At 39.2% G+C, this 19,499-nt stretch overlaps 2 protein-coding genes across 3 annotated transcripts in view; one reads left to right on the top strand and one right to left on the bottom strand.

The window, feature by feature from the left end:
- The window catches only part of LOC124791682 (FACT complex subunit Ssrp1), a 91,397-nt gene that overhangs the window by 52,439 nt on the left and 19,459 nt on the right, over positions 1-19,499 (bottom strand). For both annotated transcript variants that reach the window (XM_047257879.1, XM_047257880.1), the window contains exons 3-6: positions 7,905-8,120; positions 1,879-1,977; positions 1,256-1,335; positions 943-1,078 (exon numbers count right to left, since the gene is read on the bottom strand). In XM_047257879.1, coding sequence (XP_047113835.1) covers positions 943-1,078; positions 1,256-1,335; positions 1,879-1,977; positions 7,905-8,120 — 531 coding nt within the window. The remainder of the gene's footprint in view (positions 1-942; positions 1,079-1,255; positions 1,336-1,878; positions 1,978-7,904; positions 8,121-19,499) is intronic.
- LOC124791708 lies at positions 15,739-18,493 on the top strand. Its single transcript, XM_047257881.1, has 3 exons — positions 15,739-16,085; positions 16,233-16,361; positions 16,480-18,493. Exons 1-3 carry the CDS (start codon positions 15,956-15,958, stop codon positions 16,539-16,541), a joined length of 321 nt encoding a protein of 106 aa, XP_047113837.1. The 5' UTR covers positions 15,739-15,955; the 3' UTR covers positions 16,542-18,493.

Raw genomic sequence — 19,499 nt, 5'->3', positions numbered from 1 at the left:
AGAATGTTTCAATAAAGAGTTAATATTCTCGAAAACTCTCATGTTCTCTGCATAGAGGCTTGAACATGAACCTCTTGTTTCTTTTTCCTGTTTCCACCATTTTCTGCTAATACAGAGATCTATAATAATGTTTTCTGTGTTGTTTCTGTAACCTTGTTTAGACAATCTTGTCTTTTCTGAATCTAAGAGAAAAAATATACCATAATCTCACTGAATAATTTTAAATGGTGGCGATGACTGTCAGAGCAAAAATGAATAGGAGAAGAGGGGCTGGGCACCCTGTCCTCCAATTCACTGTATGCATCACATTTCTAAAGTGATTCCTTGCCGTCTCTCTCTCTCTCCCTCCTGCACGTACAGAATCCTGTCTCTCTCTCTCCCTCCTGGACTTACAGAATCCTCCATATCATTCAAATCTTCCATACAGTATCAGCAGTCATCTATTGCTCCCAGGGCCCATTCAATACCGCTTAATTAGAGTAATTATTCACCAAAATATCTCCCTCCCCAAAAAAAATTCTTTAGCTATGCTTCAAAACAATGTTTCATTCTTAAATAGAAATTGCTCTTAAGTTTCTTTATTTTATAAAAAATGACATACCACCAAAAAATCTTACGTGAATCTACATGCTCCCTCACACTCTACTGTAGTCATGGTTTGGTTGGCTGATTTGGGGAAGGGGACCAAACAATGAGGTCATCGATCCCAACGGATTAGGGAAGGATGGAAGGAAGTCAGCCACGCTCTTTCAAAGGAATTATCCCGACATTTGCCTGAAGCAATTTAGGTAAATCATGGAAAACCTAAATCAGGTTGGCCAGACACAATCTGAACCGTCATCCTCCCAAACGTGAGTCCAGTGTGCTAACCATGGCGCCACCTCGCTTAGTCTCTGTAGTCCCTTCAAAAAAGTTAAAATGAAATATGCAGTAATTACTTACCACGAAGAACATCTGTCTACTATCTTTATGAGGCAGCACAAAAAGACGTAGTACAGTAGACATAGGTATCTTGTAATCAAATGTTTTACCATGGAGTTGGAAGAATGACTGAAAAATCTTGATATCATATCGACCTCTGAAAAAGGATAAATAAAATCAATTTACAAATTCATAAAACACAGCTTAGATGTTGCTAATTTACTGTTATGAAATGAAATTCTTACATATGCAACGAAATATTACTACTTCAATAAACTGAAAACTTTTTAGAAGAAGAAAAAATAATCTCTTGAGGGGATCAGAGAAAACAAACCTTGGAGTTAAGCACTGAATCTCCTTAAATGTCGTTATTGCATCTCCAGATAAACTAATCACACTAGCTTGTTTCATCACCTGAAAGTGAACAGCAAATAATGTTTCAGAGATAAACATTCAACAGATTTTTTTTTTTAATGAGATGTGTTTTCAGTACACTTCTGTTAAGTTAGTAACAACAAAAAACAGGAACTGTGATCAACATTAGCAGATCACTTAAAAGTGTTTTATGGCCTAAGTTAATGTGGTGATGCAAGGTACAGAAACATCTCACTTAGTAACTATTAATTACGACTAGGTTTGGTTCCCACTGAAAACCATCATGAGAGCTTATAACTCTAGTATCATGTGCAGTTAAGAACTTTCACAGTTTTACTATACATTATGCACAGACCACTAGATCTGACGATGATTCTCAGAGACAACCAAAATCAACCTTAATGAATAACAATAATCTCTGTGATTCATGTGGAAAAGAAACTGTTACAAATTATAGGGTTCTCATAACCCAAAACACTAAATGTCACATTTCAGTTTTTAAAAAAGTGACACTGAAATCTAGTACATATTTAATTTGATAGAATGTGATTAAAAACAAAACATATATTTAAATGCACCCACATTTTGATGGAAGGCTTCTACAGGATCAATATCACCAGCCATCTCACTGGATGGAATGTGGAATCTCATTTCCATCAGACTTACAGGAGCATCATCATTCTGCAAAGCAAAAAGACAATGAAACATTCAGGAAAACAAAGCTCAGATCATTAAATCAAAGGTAAAGTATAATACAGATAGATAAAAAAATTCTACTTTTCAAGTGGCAGCAGGAGAAAATACATACAATATGTAGAAATGCATAAGCTCTTGGTGCCAGTGGCTCCTCCTCCTAGCAAAGGGGTTGAAGATAAAGAAAGAAGGATAAAGGGAAAGGACTAGTGAGGTTTAGGAAATGGGAAAGTTATAGGAAAGAAATGCAAAATCCTAGATCAGATGAGACATAATGGGCAGGATGAGAAAGAGAGGAAAAATCATTAGCTCTTGGTATCTACACCGGATGAGATTTGAAAAACAAAGAATTTAAAGGTGGAAGACAATGTAATAAGCAAGACAGAGACTACCCAAAAAAATTGTGAAAGAGTAATAAGAACAGAACACTAAGTGCATTATGCATGGAAAATAGGGGAGAGGGGGGAGGGGGAGGAGGTAAAAAATAGATAGGTAATAAAATAGTAAAAAACAAAATTAAAAGGGAGCAAAGAAAAGAAATAGTTACTAAAAATTAATGCTGAGACCACAGAAATATATGTGTAAATTTAGGCTCATGAGCATTCCTTTTCTTTGCTCCCTTTATCTTTTTATTGTTTATTTTCCGACCTCTCTATTTCTTCCCACCCTGTTACCTGTCTATTATGTATAATGCCATTAGTTTTCCAGTCTTATGACCCATTCACAACATTTTTCCAGTAATCTCAGTCTTGCCTAATATTCTCTGTTCCACATTTAAGCTTTCTGGTTTTCAGATCTCATTAAGTGCAGATACCAATCAATCTCTCCTCATACCATCCAGGAAGTCTCCTCTAACCTACAATTTTGGGTGACTTTTTCATAACTCTTCCCATTTTCTAAACCTCATGAGTCCTTTTCCTTAATCCATCTTCTTTTTCCTTCAGTTCTGCCAGAAGGAGCCATTGGCTCCAAAAGCTTCTGTGATTCCATACCTTTTACAGGCTTTCTTCAACTGCTCCTTGATGAGTAGATTTTTTAATCTATCCAAATCATTTTTAATCTATCTACATAAGTATTGGTCACTCCATGTCAAATAGCCTAATTTTGAAACATTTTCCTGTTCGGCCATCACCAATTTCATTGCAATTTTATGTAAAGTCTTGCACATGTCCCAAATTAACATTGGTGAAGTTTAACGTTTGTCAAAGCAATACTGGTCAAGATATAGTAGCCTGTTTGACTCCATGCATGACTTTGTACAGAGCAAGCATGAATTTCTGGCGCTTTTTGGGCAGTTGTATCTCAGGCAATATTTTGTTGAAAGAAGGAGTACGTTTTCAAGCAACCACAAATCACATTTGATTTTCCAATGTGAGCTAACAACACTTGAAAATGATGGAAAAATTTGAGGAGATATACCATGGCAACAGGCTACATTTCAGTAACCTGTTACCTGGTTTTGTTACAAGTATTTTTTATTTGCATATTGACGACTATCGCACAATGTTGCCTTGGTCCATGGCAACAGTGTTTACAGTTTACAATTTGATTATATCTCATATGTCACCTACTGCAGAAATGGCTGAAGTAAATAATCAATAGTCTTCCGGCATTACCATGACTGTTATTGCACAGGTACTGGGCATGATCCCTATTGCTAAGGGATTGCTGGTTGATATTCTTGGCCTGACAGTGACAATGTAACCGTGGACCGAAGTAAAATTGTGAGAGATTACTTGTCAATATACAAATAAAAAATACATGCAACAAAACAAAGTCAATGTCTTGTTGAAATGTAACCTGTCGTCATGGTATATTCCCTCAAATGTGTCCTTCATTTTTAGGTAGTGTTAGCATATGTGGAAAATCGAATGAGATTTTGTAAATGTTTGAAAATATGCTATTTCCAACTGTGATTAGTTTGTTAATTATTATGGAAAACAAATTTTCTGAAAGTCAACTGAATGTCACCTATTACTGTAATTTTCATGAAAACCCAATTTGAACCAATTTTGTAGAAATTTAGAAAGCAGTATGTGAATGATATTTTATACTGGGAAACCTTATGTTGCTAAGTTGTTGTACCACAGTTTCACATTAAAACTTTATTCACAACATAATCTTTCCAGCTGCTTTGCCTCAATTTATGTAGCACTGTTGGCCCATGTTGGAAATTAAACTCACTGTTCTGGGGGGGGGGGGGGGGGGGGGGGGGGGGAGGGGAGGAGGAGTGGGGGCTTGGGAGAGGGAGGGGGCTTAAAACATGTCTTGAAAGAGACTGGTTTTGAAACTTTAGCAGAAAATGGTATTTGTAACAGAAGTGTCCAATACAGCCTATTTTCACAGCCTCACAAAAATCGTCTTTTCGATGAATTTGCAGATCATCGGAAGATAGTAGGTGAATGAAATTTTGTAGTCCGTATCCTTGTGCTACAGACCTATTGCATACTGACTTTCATGTTCAGATGCATTTACTCTACGAGATATTAGAATCCAAAGTTTACATTTTTTTCGTGCTGCAATTTTCACACCCACCTTTGATTGAAATTAACTAGCATTATTAGCCTGCACTGGATAATCAATCATTTTTTGAGGTTAAAAGCATGGTCTTCCTAATGAGCCCAGTTTGGAAAGTTTTATGGAACACAGTTTTTGCACAATCAGGCTGAATATATAACATTTTTGACCTTTTTACAAAACCTTTGACTTTGCACTTAACTTTTTCAGTAGTGGAAAGTGGAAGATAAATGAAAGTTTATATATCAGAACCTTGAGCTTTTAGGTTCAGGGTGTATAAACGGACAAGGAAAAAAGCTTCCCAGATCTCCCGGTTAAAAATACATTTTCTCCCGGGTGAAAATACATTTTTTCCATGTTAAGTGACAGTATACTTTCCATCAGAACTGTAAAACTTATCCATCCTTTCAATGGATATGGTTTTATACAGCAGCGTAGAATTTCTCTGCACTATAGAAAACTAAACTCCAGGGAAAAAAACTCGTTTTAGAAAGATCTTTGATATGCATAATCACATACGCTGCATATTTTCGTATTACAAAAGTATAAATTCGAATTCCACCAACAGGAAAAGTTAATGGTTTAAGCTACTATACATAGTGTTGCTACAAGAAAAGCAAAGCTTTTGCATATAATATTTGTCTCTAAGATTAATAGGCTACAAGAGAAGCTAAGATTTTACATATAATGTTGATCTGTTTAGCGCATGTTACACTTTAAGATACATCACATAAATACGCCAGTAAAATTTTTAATACCAACGTAAATCTCTGATCTTCTGGGCTCAAAATTCTTCTAAATGGCTCGTCATCAAAGAGTTGATTTTTAAATGAGAGCAAATGCTCTGTGATTTAAGAAATTCATCATACATTCTTGCACATAGTTCATCTTGTGTAAAAGGAAATTTACTTCGAAAATAATGCTTTTCAAACCACAATTCGCAATATTTTCCCGTGGCCTGTTACAAATAGATTCATTTCAGCAGTTGCCAGAGAGCGCCAGATAAGAGGCACCACAGCGCTTGTGCAGCTACAGTGACGTAGGAAGTCCGTATGTTCATACATGTGAAACATTACAAGATCTTACTTGCATTATGTCATAAAAGAAACGAGACATCAGAGAATACTCCAAAAGTGTCGGAATTTCGTGAACAATACTAAAATGCATGGTGTGCCTTAAAGCGCACATTCATATGTCCAGATTCCCAATGGCGTAGGCCTTGACCTGGTATTAAGCTTTTCGGGACGTAAATTTTCTTGAAGTATCAGTACTGCGTTATCTCATATTTGGTTCTTTATTATGGCATAATGCTATAATTGCTAGAGGATGAAAACGTGCACTCTAAATGCAGTGAACAGTTGTGGTGACACCACAGATGACAACATTTTGATATTTCATGTAGCATAACATTTGATGAACTTTGATGAGGTAATAATTATTTCGCAGAAAGGAAAGCACACCATGTAAAGCTGCAGCAAGGTTAGAGAGAAAAATCACTAGGACCTGCCTGTCTCTTGTCTTTACGCATTTTAGGTATCCTACATTTAATTTTATGTCACACAGAAGAGCAAATTATTACCGGCCGACTGCGAGCAGGAGAGGCACAGGATATTTTAATTTCCACTGTCCTGAAATAGTTTGATGGCATCCATTACAAAATATACATGTTTGAGTTCCATAGAGCGACGAGGATTCCCCTGGCCGAGACATCACATACACTATGCACACATTCAAAAATCAACTTATAATTCATTCAGAAATCAATTTAGAATGTGTTCAAAAATGTCCAAAAACCAGCAGGGGTACATTTCAAAATCATATGAATAATCGATAGACCGCCGTGCTGGATGCTAGGTACTTTGTGAAAAGGTTTTCTTCCTCAAGAATATAGATTTGTCCCCTCCCCCCGAAAATACCGCCAGGTTCAGATACCTCAGTTTGCAGCCCCCCCCCCCCCCCCCATCCCCTATTAGATCCGGGCCTGCTGTGCATGTGTGAATCTGACAGCTTGGGCACTTCAGTAAAATCTTTCCTGGTACCCCACGTGGCTAGTTGCTGCTACTGCTGCTTACACAGCCAACAGCCACATTTCTGTAGCCAGAAGCGGGAGAAGGTATTCCTCATACGTGGCTCAACTCAACTGCGCGTGTGCATGAGCCCGCTTGTAACTGCTTAAATGAATCTAATGAATACAGTTGTGACGTCATGCTCATCGGAGACAATTTGTTGTTGTGAAGCATTGCATAGTCTTCCTAAAGCCTTTGACAAATTTTGCTGTTGGCAGACACTTGTACGTGCACTGTGTTATTTCATATGGCGCATTTCCTTTGCAATTTAAGTTTTATTTTCGTTTTTCTCTCTTTCATGTTTTAATGCTGCAGTATTATTCTGCAGTAGTGGGATACAGTAATATCCTTTGTTAGAGTATCGATTCTTACCAGTCAAAATCACAAAAAATTAACTGGAAACTAAAACAGCGAAAAATTCCCGTGCTTTTCCCGGTTTTCTCCCAGATGAAAAAATTTCCGGGTTTCTCCCAGATCTTCCGATTGTCCTGGGTCATATACACACTGTAGGTTACAACAAGCCAAGTTTCACATTCATCATACCCTTAGTCCCTGAGTTATAAGAAGCTAAACTCTGAAATTTGTTGGGCAATTTTGCCAAACATTTTCTGGTTGAATATGGCTAGTAAAATTCTTTTATTACTCTTCTTAAAACAATGCAGTAAGTTGTACAAGATGGTCAAATTTCATTCCCTTCCACAAAATATTGTCCGAGATATAACAGCTCAAAGCCATCAGAAATTCACATTTGCTCTGTGCAAATTCACATGTGGAGTCAAACAAGTTACTATATCTCGGCCAGTATTGCTTCAACAAATGTTACACTTTACAAATGTTCATTGGGATCGTGTGAATGTTCACATATAATTTCAACAAAATCCATGACAGCTCAGCAGGAAGCCTAAGTTGACATGGAATGACTCATATACAATATTTGTGGCATTATCTATAAACTCGTAGTAGAGGAACACATCTATAATTAAGTGTATTACTTACATTATGTGTGTGTATGCACCAGTAACAACAAATAGTTAAAGGAATTTGCAGAACAAAGGTTGTGAGGGACTTGCAACAGTGATATAATCACAAACACAGTACTAAAATTGTTGCATGATATTAAAAATACTTGACCTGTAACAAAACTAACGTGGAATTTCAACATAATTATCCAAAACCATAAGTGAAAATTATAATGAAAACTTTTAGGCATTGGTGAAATATTGTCTAAAACAACAATGTGAAAATGACTTGTCTCTTGATTTCATTATTTTTATAAAGCATAATAATTTCATGATATGTAGTTTACCAATAATAAAAGTGCGATAGAAATACCTGATGAAATTCTAGAGTGACTTCGTTTTTACCAGTTGTACATTGGGATACATTGTTCAGCGGTATCTCAAATGCAGTGTTACTTCCCACATCAAAGCTTAATACTGCACCAGAAAATTTTGCTGTACCCCAGTTCCATCCTTTCAAACTCAATTCTTTTTCTAACATATCTTTCTTGTAGTTACTAGAGAAGAATTTTGCCACTTTCTCTTGCTCCTGTAACAAGACAATAGTTTACAATAAGAATTTATCATGTGCAGTCAGAAAAGCTTTTGTGTGTGTATTAATGTGTTGGACAATTTCACCATTTAAATTTACATCCCTCTCAAGAAGCAATATACCATTTCTTCCTTTAAGAGAGGAAGGCTCCATATGAATTACAAACCTTTAGGAGTTGCGGAACAGACAAAAAAGGTCTTGAAACTTACTGTTATAAACTTAAGTCAAACTGCTATAAAAATGATTAAGAACTTTCTTGTGCCTCTTAGCAAGCACCAGACAATATCAATTTGACTCTTCCACACATTGCAAAATATGTGGGCCAATGATAACTAGAAATTCTTCCGTGTCTTAAATTATTTTATAATGTATTACACATGAAGTGCTGAGATTCACAAGGGCCTAAGGCACACATTGTCAATTTTGAAATTTTAGCATGAATGCTCCCTCCTGGTATCTGTTCATCTTACGGTGTACCAGCTTTGTCAGTTCGCTAAGCTCGCATTAGATAAATGAACATACATGAAACTCATCTCACCAATTTCTCCGATATTCACCTCCAAGTGGGCATAAAACATAATTTTGTTGCCCAGTGCTGATCAGTTGTTACCTAGGATTGCCAACAGAGTGTAGCATCTACAACACATATGTAGTAGCACTTTGTGATTGGAGACATAGCGGTGCAAAGTCGTAAAGAAATCAAGGCTAGCGAATGAAACCTTTCATAGTCTGCAAAATGGACACTGATGATTTCAGAACCTATAAAGTGTTAATGAAGTCTACACAAAACCAAATGTTGATGTACATTGTAACAACATACATTTCAAAAATTTTACTTTGATGGAGTTATCAACAGGTTGCCAGGAGCTGTTGTTGAAAGTAACATTCTTCATTGTTGTCTTGGGAGGCCACCATTTTCTGCATGTCACATTGAGGAAAACCACAGTTTGTCATTTCCCAGAGTACATAGACATCTTACAAAATCCAGTGCCAAAATACATACTTGGAAGGCTCCGACCTTCACTGATATAAGAGTACAACTACAGAGTGGCAAGTTAAGTTTTCATCTCTTTCTACGCTTTCTTTGTAATATATTTATTAAATTTTGTGTGTGTTTCTCTGTTTAAGAGGTATAATCTCGCATTTTTGTAAGTGTAGATTCATTCAGTCTGTAACACAACAGTTGCTCATTGAACAGCCAGTTACGTAACTCATTAACACATCAGCATCCATTGGTGACACATCAGGAGGGCAGCAAATTGCATATCTACAATTGTCTGCTTTTATGGTTGACTTCTTCACTCAGTCTTGCTAGTACGGCTAGGATGTGTGTGTGCTGTGTGCAGATACTGATGGAGCTGACCGCAGTTCGAGAACAGCTAAAAGCATTTTTGGCTACGGTCAATCACCTTCAGGCTGCTGCCTTGTGTGTAGAAGTGGCACAGAATCTGGCGCACCGCATGGGACACCTCAGGTGTCGCTTGTTTCGTCTACGGGCTCTGCTTCCAAGGCACCTCCTAGAGCATCTGATGCATTGGATCTGCCCTCACAGCGGGGCGAGTGGTAACACGTTCGCATTGCTTAAGGCAGAGGGCCAATGTGGTGACTTGTTGCCTGGCCTCAGCTACTCACCCTGTGAGTGGACAGATGGCCGCTCCTTCAACAGGGTCCCAGCAGGCACACGGGGGGAGCTCCTATGTTAGGCGTGTTATGGAACCCCTTAGGCAGATAGCATTCAGGGCCAGAAACAAGGCCGATGTACACTCAGTATGTCTGCCAGCGGCCTCATCCGAAATGTGGAGGAGGCCTTGCTTGTGGATATCGAGCGTGCAGCGTGCAGTCATCTGGAGTTTGTGACTCACATCAGCACCAACGACGCCTGTCATTCTGAGGTGATCCTCATTTCATACAGTTGTTGGCAGAGGTGAAGAAGACTGCTGGTGTCATGCGCACGATGCAAGCAGAGCTCATAAGCTGCAGCATGGTTCTCACAGTGGACTAGGTTCTTCATCGAGTCTGTGATGGTCTTTGCTGCAGATTTCTAGACCTGCGTTATTGTGTGGGGATTTTTAGGAATACCCTTGATAGGTCAGAGTTGCACTACACAAAAAAATCAGCTATTGGGTAGCAGAATACTTGTGGAGTGAACGTGAGGGTTTTTATGCTAGGTGGTAGTTTGAAGTGCTCTGATGGACACTTGGCAGTTGATATGCAGCTTAGGACTAAACGGCATTCAGAATAAAGACACTTCGACTATCACAATTTTATCAGTAAACTGTCTAATAATCTGTAATAAAGTTCCGTTCTCACACTCAAATTATTCTTGGCACTGATAGCTGGCTGAAACCCGAAGTGAAAAGCTCTGAGATATTTAATGAGTTGTGGACCGTATATCGGAGAGACAGATTAGAAACCACAAGAGGGAGAGTGTTCATTGCATTTGACAGAAGTATTGTCTCTATTGAGGTCAAAGCTGAGTGTGACAATGAAGTCATCTGATTGTGTATAACAGATGTAGGTGAAACCAAGTTAATTGTTGGAGGTTTTTACAGGCCAACCGATTCTGTGTGACAGTTATAGAGTGATTCAGATAGAGTCTATGGTCAATAGTACTTAAATAACCAGAGCATGCAATACTACTTGGAGGCGACCTTAATCTGTTGAGTACAGACTGGTGTATGTACGGATTCATTATTTGGGGAGGGGGAGGGGGGGAACAGGGTCCAGAAAGTCAGTCATGCAAAATACTTCTGAACCCATTTTCTGAAAATTGTCTCGAGCAGCTAGCTCAGCAGCCCACATGCCCACATGCAACGGAAATATCTTATACCTCGTAGCTACAAAAAGGCCAGAACTTATCGACATTGTCCATACAGAAACAAGGATTAGCAATCACGATGTTACTATAGCAACTATAATTACAGAAGTTAATAAACCAGTCAACAAAGGTACGTGTGCATTTCCACTAGATAGAGCAGATAAGCTGTTATGAGCATCTCACTTGGACAGGGAACTGTCATCATTAGTTCCAGTAAGATGGATGTACAGAATTATAGGCAGAGTTTACACAGATTGTAAATTGTGGTCCGAAGATGCACTCTTGGTTCAAAAGGGGATGCACAAATGACAACAAGCAAAGGTTAGTAGAGATTCGGACGCCTGTGAAAAGATCTATGTGCAAAACATACAACAAACTACCACCATCACACCTTAGCAAAAGATCTGGTAGAGAACCAAGAAAATTCTGCTATTATGTAAAATCGCTAAGCAGGTCTAAGGCTTCCATTCAGTCCCTTGTTGGTCAGTCTCATGTGGCAGCTGAAGATAGCAAAACGAAAGCTGAAGTTTTAAATTTCACATTCAAGAAACCATTCACACAGGAGAATCATACAAACATACCATCATTTGACCATCGGACAGACTCCCATATGGAAGACATGGTGATAAGCATATCTGGCGTAGAGAAACAGCTGAAAGGCTTGAAAGCAAATAAATCACCAGGTCCAGATGGAATCCCAGGTCAATTTTACTTTACATCATTGATCCCTTACCTAACTTGAAATTATCGTGAATGGAAAAATCACAGGTGACTCCAGTATATACAAAGGGAAAAAATGGACCTGCAAAATTACAGACCAATATCCCTAACATATTTTTGCAGCAGAATACTTGAACATATTCTCAGTTAGAATTTAATAAACTCTCTTGAGTCTGAAAAGCTGACGTCCATGAATCAGCATGGCTTTAGAAAGCCACGATGGTGTGAAACTCAGCTTGACCTTTTCTCACTTTGTATACTGAGAACTATGGATGAAGGGAATATTTCTAGATTTCCAAAAAGCGCCTGACACTGTCGCAGGCTGTTAACGAAGGTATGAGCACATGGAATAAGTTCACGGATATGTGAGTGGCTCGAAGACTTCTTACATAATACCGAGTGGTTATAATTAAACTTTCCCTATTTAACACTTCATAACAATTTAACACTTCATAACACGGAAACTAATTACCGTATGAGTACCAAACTTGGTAGCATTAATGCCCAGAGTGTGGTGTGCATAATTTCCATTCGTCACAGCACCACCGTCCAGTTCCAACTATGGCCACCAGGTGCCGTGCTCTGTCATTGTGAGTCATAGTCTCACACACCTGATCAGTCGCAGTGCACTTGTTGACATCTCAAAATGAGCTTGGACTAAAGGAGTGGGGCATTAGTGGTGAAGCCCTATTATAGAAATAACACGAATGTTGCAGCTGCACTTCGAGAATATCACTGGCTGAAAGGATTGTGGAAGGGTCCTCTTTCTCCGCCTGCTGTGCGGAGCATCATGATGAAGTTCAAGTGAACTGGAGAACTGGGAATCATTCCGGGAAGACGCTGACGACTGGTTGCACCATAAGTGGTTGAAGAAGTCACCATTCCTATGGCAGACAACACTGCAACAATTCCCTATCAACAGGCAGTGTGCGTGCTGTATCACGACAGTTGAACACCCCATGGTCCACTGCATCGAAGGTGCTTCGAACCATTCTCAAATGATATCCATACAAGATCCAGATGCAGAACAATGTGTTGACTTTGCTCTCCACTTTCTCGCATGGACTGAAATAGACGAGAGGTGGCCTTGGACCATACAATGGACATATGAAGCTCGTTTTTATCTGACGGGTGAGGTGAACACACAGTATTGCCGAGTGTGGGGATCTTCACCTCCAATGATTGTGCATGAAGTTCCTCTGTATGGTGAATGTGTCAGTGTATGGTGTGGCTTCATGGCTATGTTCGTCACTGCCCCATTCTTTTTTGAACAGGTTGGCACGAAGGACCACAGACATGCAGCGTGACTGGCCAGCGTTACTGCAATATGCTTTGCCAGCATGTCATACCCGCCCTACAGGAGAGAGACGCACTGAATTCAACAGTTTTCATACACGATTGGGGGCCGACTGCACATTGGTCATGAAGTTCATCTGCTTCTCCAAAACACATTTGGAAATTATCAAATTATCAGCTTCTTATCCAACTGCTTGGCCGGCATGATCACCTGGCCACACTCCCTGTGGTTTCTGATAGTGGGGCTACCTGAAGGACTACGTTTACCAAGGAAACATTCACATATCTGAAGTGCTCCATATCCGTGAGAGTTTGCCAGCATACCTACGGACATGCTTTGCTGTGCAGGATGCAATCCTGCACTTTCAGTATTCTGCACACTGATGGGCACCATATTGAGCCCCTTTTGTGGCAGTAATGGTACCAGTATGTAATCGTAAGATGTGTCATAGCAGCGCATTAAAAGCGTTTCAATTGAACTGGTCCTGCATTATTTCTCTTCCCGTTGTCCTTGACATTAATTCTACCAAGTTTGGTGCTTGTACAGTAATTAGTTCCTGTATTATAATGTGTTAAATAGGGAAAGTTTAATTATAACCACCCGGTAGAACCCAGTATGTTGTCCTCGATGGTGAGTGTTCATCGGAGACGAGTGTATCGTCAGGTGTGCCCTAAGGAACTGTGATAGAACCGCTGTTGTTCTCTATACACAAAATGATTTCGCAGACAGGGTGTGCAGCAATCTGTGGTTGTTTACTGATGATGTCATGGTGTTCAGTAAGATGCCAAAGTTGAGTGACTGTAGGAAGATACAAGACGACTTAGAGAAAATTTCCAGTTGGTGTGATGAATGGCAGCTAGCCCTAAATGTGGAAAAATGTAAGTTAACGCGGATGAGTAGGAAGATCACACCTGTGTTGTTTGGATACGGTATTACTACTGTCCTGCTTGACACAGTCAAGTTGTTTAAACATCTGGGCATAATGTTGCAAAGGGATATGAGGTAGAACGAGCAAGTAAAAGCCATAGGAAATGTGAATGGTCGACTTCAGTTTATTGGAAGAATTTTAGAAAAGAGTGGTTCACCTATAAAGTAACCCGTATGTAGGACGCTAGTGCAACCTTATCTTGAGTACTGTTCAAGTGTTTGTGATCTGTACCAGGTCAGACTGAAGGAAGACAATGAAGGAAGACAATGAAGCAATTCGGAGGCGGGCTGCTAGATTTGTTACCAATACATTCGAATAACATGTAAATGTTATGGAGATGCTTCGGGAACTCAAACTGGAATCCCTGGAAGGAAGGCAATGTTCTTTTAGAAAGACACTATTGAGAAAATGAGAATCAGCATTGGAAGCTACCCACCGAACGAACCTACTGCCTCCAACATATATTGCACGTAACAATCACAAAGATAAGAAACAAGAAATTGGGCTCATATGGAGGCATATAGACAAGCATTTTTCCCTTGCTCTCTTTTGCGAGTGGAACAGGAAAGGAAATGACAAGTAGTGGTACATGGTAGCCTATGCCACGCACCGTACAGTGGCTTGCCAAGTATCACTGCAAATGTAGATGAAATATCAACCTTGGAACTCAAAGACTTAACGATACTACTAGATTTGCGCGCGCATGTTTTGCACATTTAGTATTTGTTCATTTGTTCTGATTCTATTTTCATAATAATTACCAACTTTTCAACTGTCAAAAATACACTACTGTCAGTATATGAATGTGTGGTGTCTGTTCGGACGTGTCTGAAAGAACAGACACCACGCATTCACATTACTGATTTGCTTTGATGGGCAATGACATCAAAATATTCAGTGCGGCTGCACATTTACATTTGACCACCACCGGGAATCTAAAATTAGTGTGGAGGACAAGGATTGGGACTGTGGATAGGTGGTGCCAGGTGGGAATGTAAGGCAATCTGGGAACGTGCCAAAGTAGTCCATGAATTTACAATAAACACTGTGGCTGGGTAGCACAGTGGTTAATGCAACTGCCTAGTAAGCATGAGATCCCAGGTCCGAGTCCCGATCCGGCACATATTTTCACTCATCAGTGTTGATTCTGTACAAAGTCCTGATGTAACTGATATCATTAGTTACTTCCTTCTCTTTTCTTTCTCTTCCCTTACCTTCAATTTACATACTGTTGTCACTAGCCTGTAAATGAAATTTTCGTACTTACATTAATGATGATGATAAAAATATTAATTAAAACATCATAATTTAAAATGGGTACACTATTTTCTCCTTGGAAATATGGGATGTTGAAACTTGGTTAAAAAACAAATTTAAACTATGGGACGAATGGTTTGCCCCAAAATTCGATTTTCACAAACATCTATTTTTCTCAAAACTTTGTGTTTTGGGCCCTTATGGTTCTCAGTGCCTCATATCTTTTCTACTATATCGTTGTTGTGACTCGCCGATCTTTCAAAGTGCCGCCGCGCAGTTACGCGCATCCTCTACATGCGGCGCTGTCTGCCAGCCATGCAGCAGCAGCGCCACCTAAGCGGCCAGCCAGCGGCCGCTAGACTTGGACACAGTTATGATTTGACTGTTAAAGTGTACACACGTCTTACTCTGTTTACTTGATCTGTGACTTTCATGTATCGCGTGTTCCTTGAAATATATTTGTTCAACTTGAAGTTATAACAATAGTCGATGAAGAAACAATACCGCATAACTGACAAAAGTGCCGATTTTTCGTTTTTCAGTCAGATGATGTCGTTGACCGCACGCACATCTGCTCTTAACGCCATAATGCTGAAGTTTTAATTGTTTAACATGAAAAAATTATCTAAAACAATACCACGTATGTGACACAGCAAATAGATGGCGATACCGCGGAACTGTAGAGAATTAAATTTCGCGTATCTACAATCTATGGATACTGTAAACAATACCACATAAATACAAAAGCGCGCGCAGCCACAGGACATTGTTACTGCCTTATTACGTATTTAATAGTGCTCAAAAGTGGTTCCATGCTTGTAGCTTCATTCGTGACAATAGACAGGGATATAGATGACGATCTTTTTACTGAAGAAGAAATTGTTTCTCAGCTGAAATCAGCTTATGAAAGTGGAGGATCGTTCCTGAGAGTGACTGACAGCGGTAAGAAAATTGTGTTATTATTCACCTTTGAATATTACTAGCACCGCAAGTGTCTTACTGTGATAGAAATCAGAACGCCCCCACTTCACTCGTTCTGTGTTTTATTTATTTCTGCCAAAGATTTCTGGACTGTCCACTTTCTTGTAGGATCTCCCAAAAATGCAGAACAAACAACAGGCGAGAAAAGTCGTAACGCTGAAGTTACATTTACCGAAGAAGACTTCATTTCGTATATGGGGTTCTCGGTTACTGTTCCTGCTACATCTAATGACGCAGGTAAATTTTCTTGGGATTATTGTTAATAGTATTACTGATGCTGTCGTTCTCATTAATACATGAATCTGAGCTTCATCTTTGTCTCCTTAAATTAATTTATAAATATTTTTCATTCTAGAAACTTCAGTGGCTGTATCCAACAATGCTCAAAATGAAACAATAGTCACAGTTTCCACTTGAGACGACAATACTTTACATTCATTGCTATGTGATGGTGCTTATTGTTTGCGAAACACTCTGGATAAATTATTGGAAGATCACGGGAGCAATAATGATGCTGACAGGGAAGGCCAAGAATTTAATGATGAAGTAAGCACTGACAGGAAAAGCAAGTCTAAACCACATCCTGAAGATTGGAAAAAAAATTGCCAGTAAAATTCTGAGAATGCATGGACAGGCGTATATTGGATACAAAAGAAGTCAAATTGGTAAAATCACTCATGATACTCCAAGAGAGGCACGAAAATTAGGTCCAACATGTACTTCGAAGATGCGCCAGAAATCCGTTCAAAGGAAGTGTCATCAGTTTTCTACTGATGATAGGCAGGCAATGTTTAACACATTTTGGGAAACGATGTCATGGGATCAGAGGAAGGTTTACATTATCAACCTTGTGGACATAATTCCAACCAAATGTCCAGGGAAGAACAATGGCGAATCCAGGAGAAAAGGGATGCTCATTTATCATTTGAAAAATGAGCTGAGGAAACAAAGTATGCAAAAAGATGTTTCTCAATACTCTTGGGATTAAAGAATAGACTGTCCAATATTGGTTAGGTAATTCCACACATGGGTCGAGTCCTGATACAGAATCGTCACCACTTCGAATCAAACACACGAAGAAGAAAGATGAGAGAACCTCCATGAAAAAATTCCTGGACTTGCTTCCGAAACTTCTGTCGCATTACTGCAGGAAATCCTCCTTGAAGTTGTACCTTGAGCCTATTCTACAATCCAAACAACAGCTGTATGGACTATGTGGAAAAATGTCATGCAGAGAAGGTTTCACCATTTAGTCGGGCTACCTTTAACTTGATTTCAGAAGATGTTAGTTTATTTTCCCCCAGGAAAGACCAATGCTACTTCTGCTGTAGTTACATACTTGGTAACTTGAGTGACGACGTGTGGAAGCAACACACAGAACAGAAAGAGCAGGCAAGGATGCAAAAAGATGCTGACAAGAAAGAAGCCCAGCAGAAGCTCTGCTCAGTGTACACCATGGACTTATAGGCCATGAAAGTAGCTCTATTTTTAAGTGCAAGTGCAGTTTATAATAAAACAAAGTTGGCTGTTCATAACTTTACAATGTATAATTTAGAAAGTCGTATTGTAGTATGTTACTGGTTCGATGAAACACAAGGTGGTTTGGTTGCATCATGTTTTGCCTCATGCATTCTGGACACCCTATCCAGAACGATTAAGGAAAATCCTGTTCAAGTCGTTCTGTATTCAGATGGCAGCACATATCAGAACATAAATGTGATATTATCAAATGCTCTTTTAAGATTGGCAATTTATACTGGAGTATTGATTCCACAAAAGTTTTTGGAGAAAGGCCATACTCACATGGAATGTGACTTGGTTCATAGTTCCATTGAGTGCAAGCTTAAAGGACATGAAGTTACACTTCCTAGCCAATACGCTACCATATCAAAGAAGCGAGAAAACAACCACAGCCATATGAAGTCCATTACCTAAATTATTCCTTTTTCATCAACTACGCAGAGAAAAGTTTGTGGCTGTACGACTAAGTTAGGCCTGGAAGAGCTGTAAAAAATAACCCTGCAGTTACCGATCTGAGGGAACTACAGTACCGCCCAAATGGTATTATTTACTACAAGTGCTCTTCCAACGAGGTGTGGCAAGAATTACCGAGACGTCCAAGGAAAGTTCTTGGAGATGTTTGCTTCCCGAAACTACACGAGGAAAGAATGAAAATCAAGAAATCCAAATGGGATCATTTACAACAACTTAAATCTGTTCTTCCTAATGATTGTCATAGTTATTATGACAACATTCCTTATGAATGAAAATTATGGTGCAGGTGACTGTGTGATGAGTATCAGTGCAGTGTAATACTCTTTTACTGCTTTGAGTGATGTTTAGGATTTTTCTTGAAGAAATGTGCAGACATTATCAGAACTATGTAAACAGTACATTTATTTAAAATGTTTCTATGAAATCTTTCAATAAAAAATGATTAACTCTCCAAAATGTGTTCTTACTAGCTTTCTCAGCACCAAATACCAACATAAATGTGTCGGCCCAGGAGACTGACAAACAAATACCGCGTAAGTAACAGATCATGGCATAAATACCGAGACAATTCCGTGTATGTGCCGTAGTTAAGCTTTCTAAAGCGTATTTTTTTGTTTCACATTTTTATTTGATCCAATATTTTCTTGTAGTGCTATGATGCAAATCTAGGGCCCCTATGAAATGTATTAGGCATTTTAGACAGTTTTTTATCCCTCATGTAAAATTCTTATTTTGCTACTTACATAGTATTGTTTCTTCACTGACGATATATAGAGTAAAAAGTAGCATATCCATGCTGCCATTCGATCTAAGCATACCAGGCATCTAAGCAACCTACATCTACATTTACATCCATACTCCGCAAGCCACCTGACGGTGTGTGGCGGAGGGTACTTTGAGTACCTCCCTTCTATTCCAGTCTCCTATTGTTCATGGAAAGAGAATTGTCAGTATGCCTCTGTGTGGGCTCTAATCTCTCTATTTTATCCTTACGGTCTCTTCGCGAGATATACGTAGGAGGGAGCAATATACTGCTTGACTCCTCAATGAAGGTATGTTCTCGAAACTTCAACAAAAGCCCGTACCGAGCTACTGAGTGTCTCTCCTGCAGAGTCTTCCACTGGAGTTTATCAATCATCTCCATAATGCTTTCGCGATATTTCATGTCTGCTTGTGTCTGTATATGTGTGGATGGATATGTGTGTGTGTGTGTGTGTGTGTGTGTGTGTGTGTGTGTGTGTGTGTGTGTGTACGCGAGTGTATACCCGTCCTTTTTCCCCCTAAGGTAAGTCTTTCCGCTCCCGGGATTGGAATGACTCCTTACCCTCTCCCTTAAAACCCACATCCTTTCGCCTTTCCCTCTCCTTCCCTCTTTCCTGA

Source organism: Schistocerca piceifrons, chromosome 1, assembly GCF_021461385.2.
Source record: "Schistocerca piceifrons isolate TAMUIC-IGC-003096 chromosome 1, iqSchPice1.1, whole genome shotgun sequence".
Lineage (NCBI taxonomy): Eukaryota > Metazoa > Arthropoda > Insecta > Orthoptera > Acrididae > Schistocerca > Schistocerca piceifrons.
The sequence above is the reverse complement of the archived record's forward strand: the minus strand, read 5'-3'. Positions and strand labels throughout refer to the sequence as shown.

Coding starts and splice junctions, on each gene's coding strand:
- LOC124791708 (XM_047257881.1), top strand. CDS start 15,956: ATGCTTGTAGCTTCATTCGTGACAATAGACAGGGATATAGATGACGAT. Junction 16,086..16,232: donor CCTGAGAGTGACTGACAGCG/GTAAGAAAATTG, acceptor ACTTTCTTGTAG/GATCTCCCAAAAATGCAGAA. Junction 16,362..16,479: donor TGCTACATCTAATGACGCAG/GTAAATTTTCTT, acceptor TTTTCATTCTAG/AAACTTCAGTGGCTGTATCC.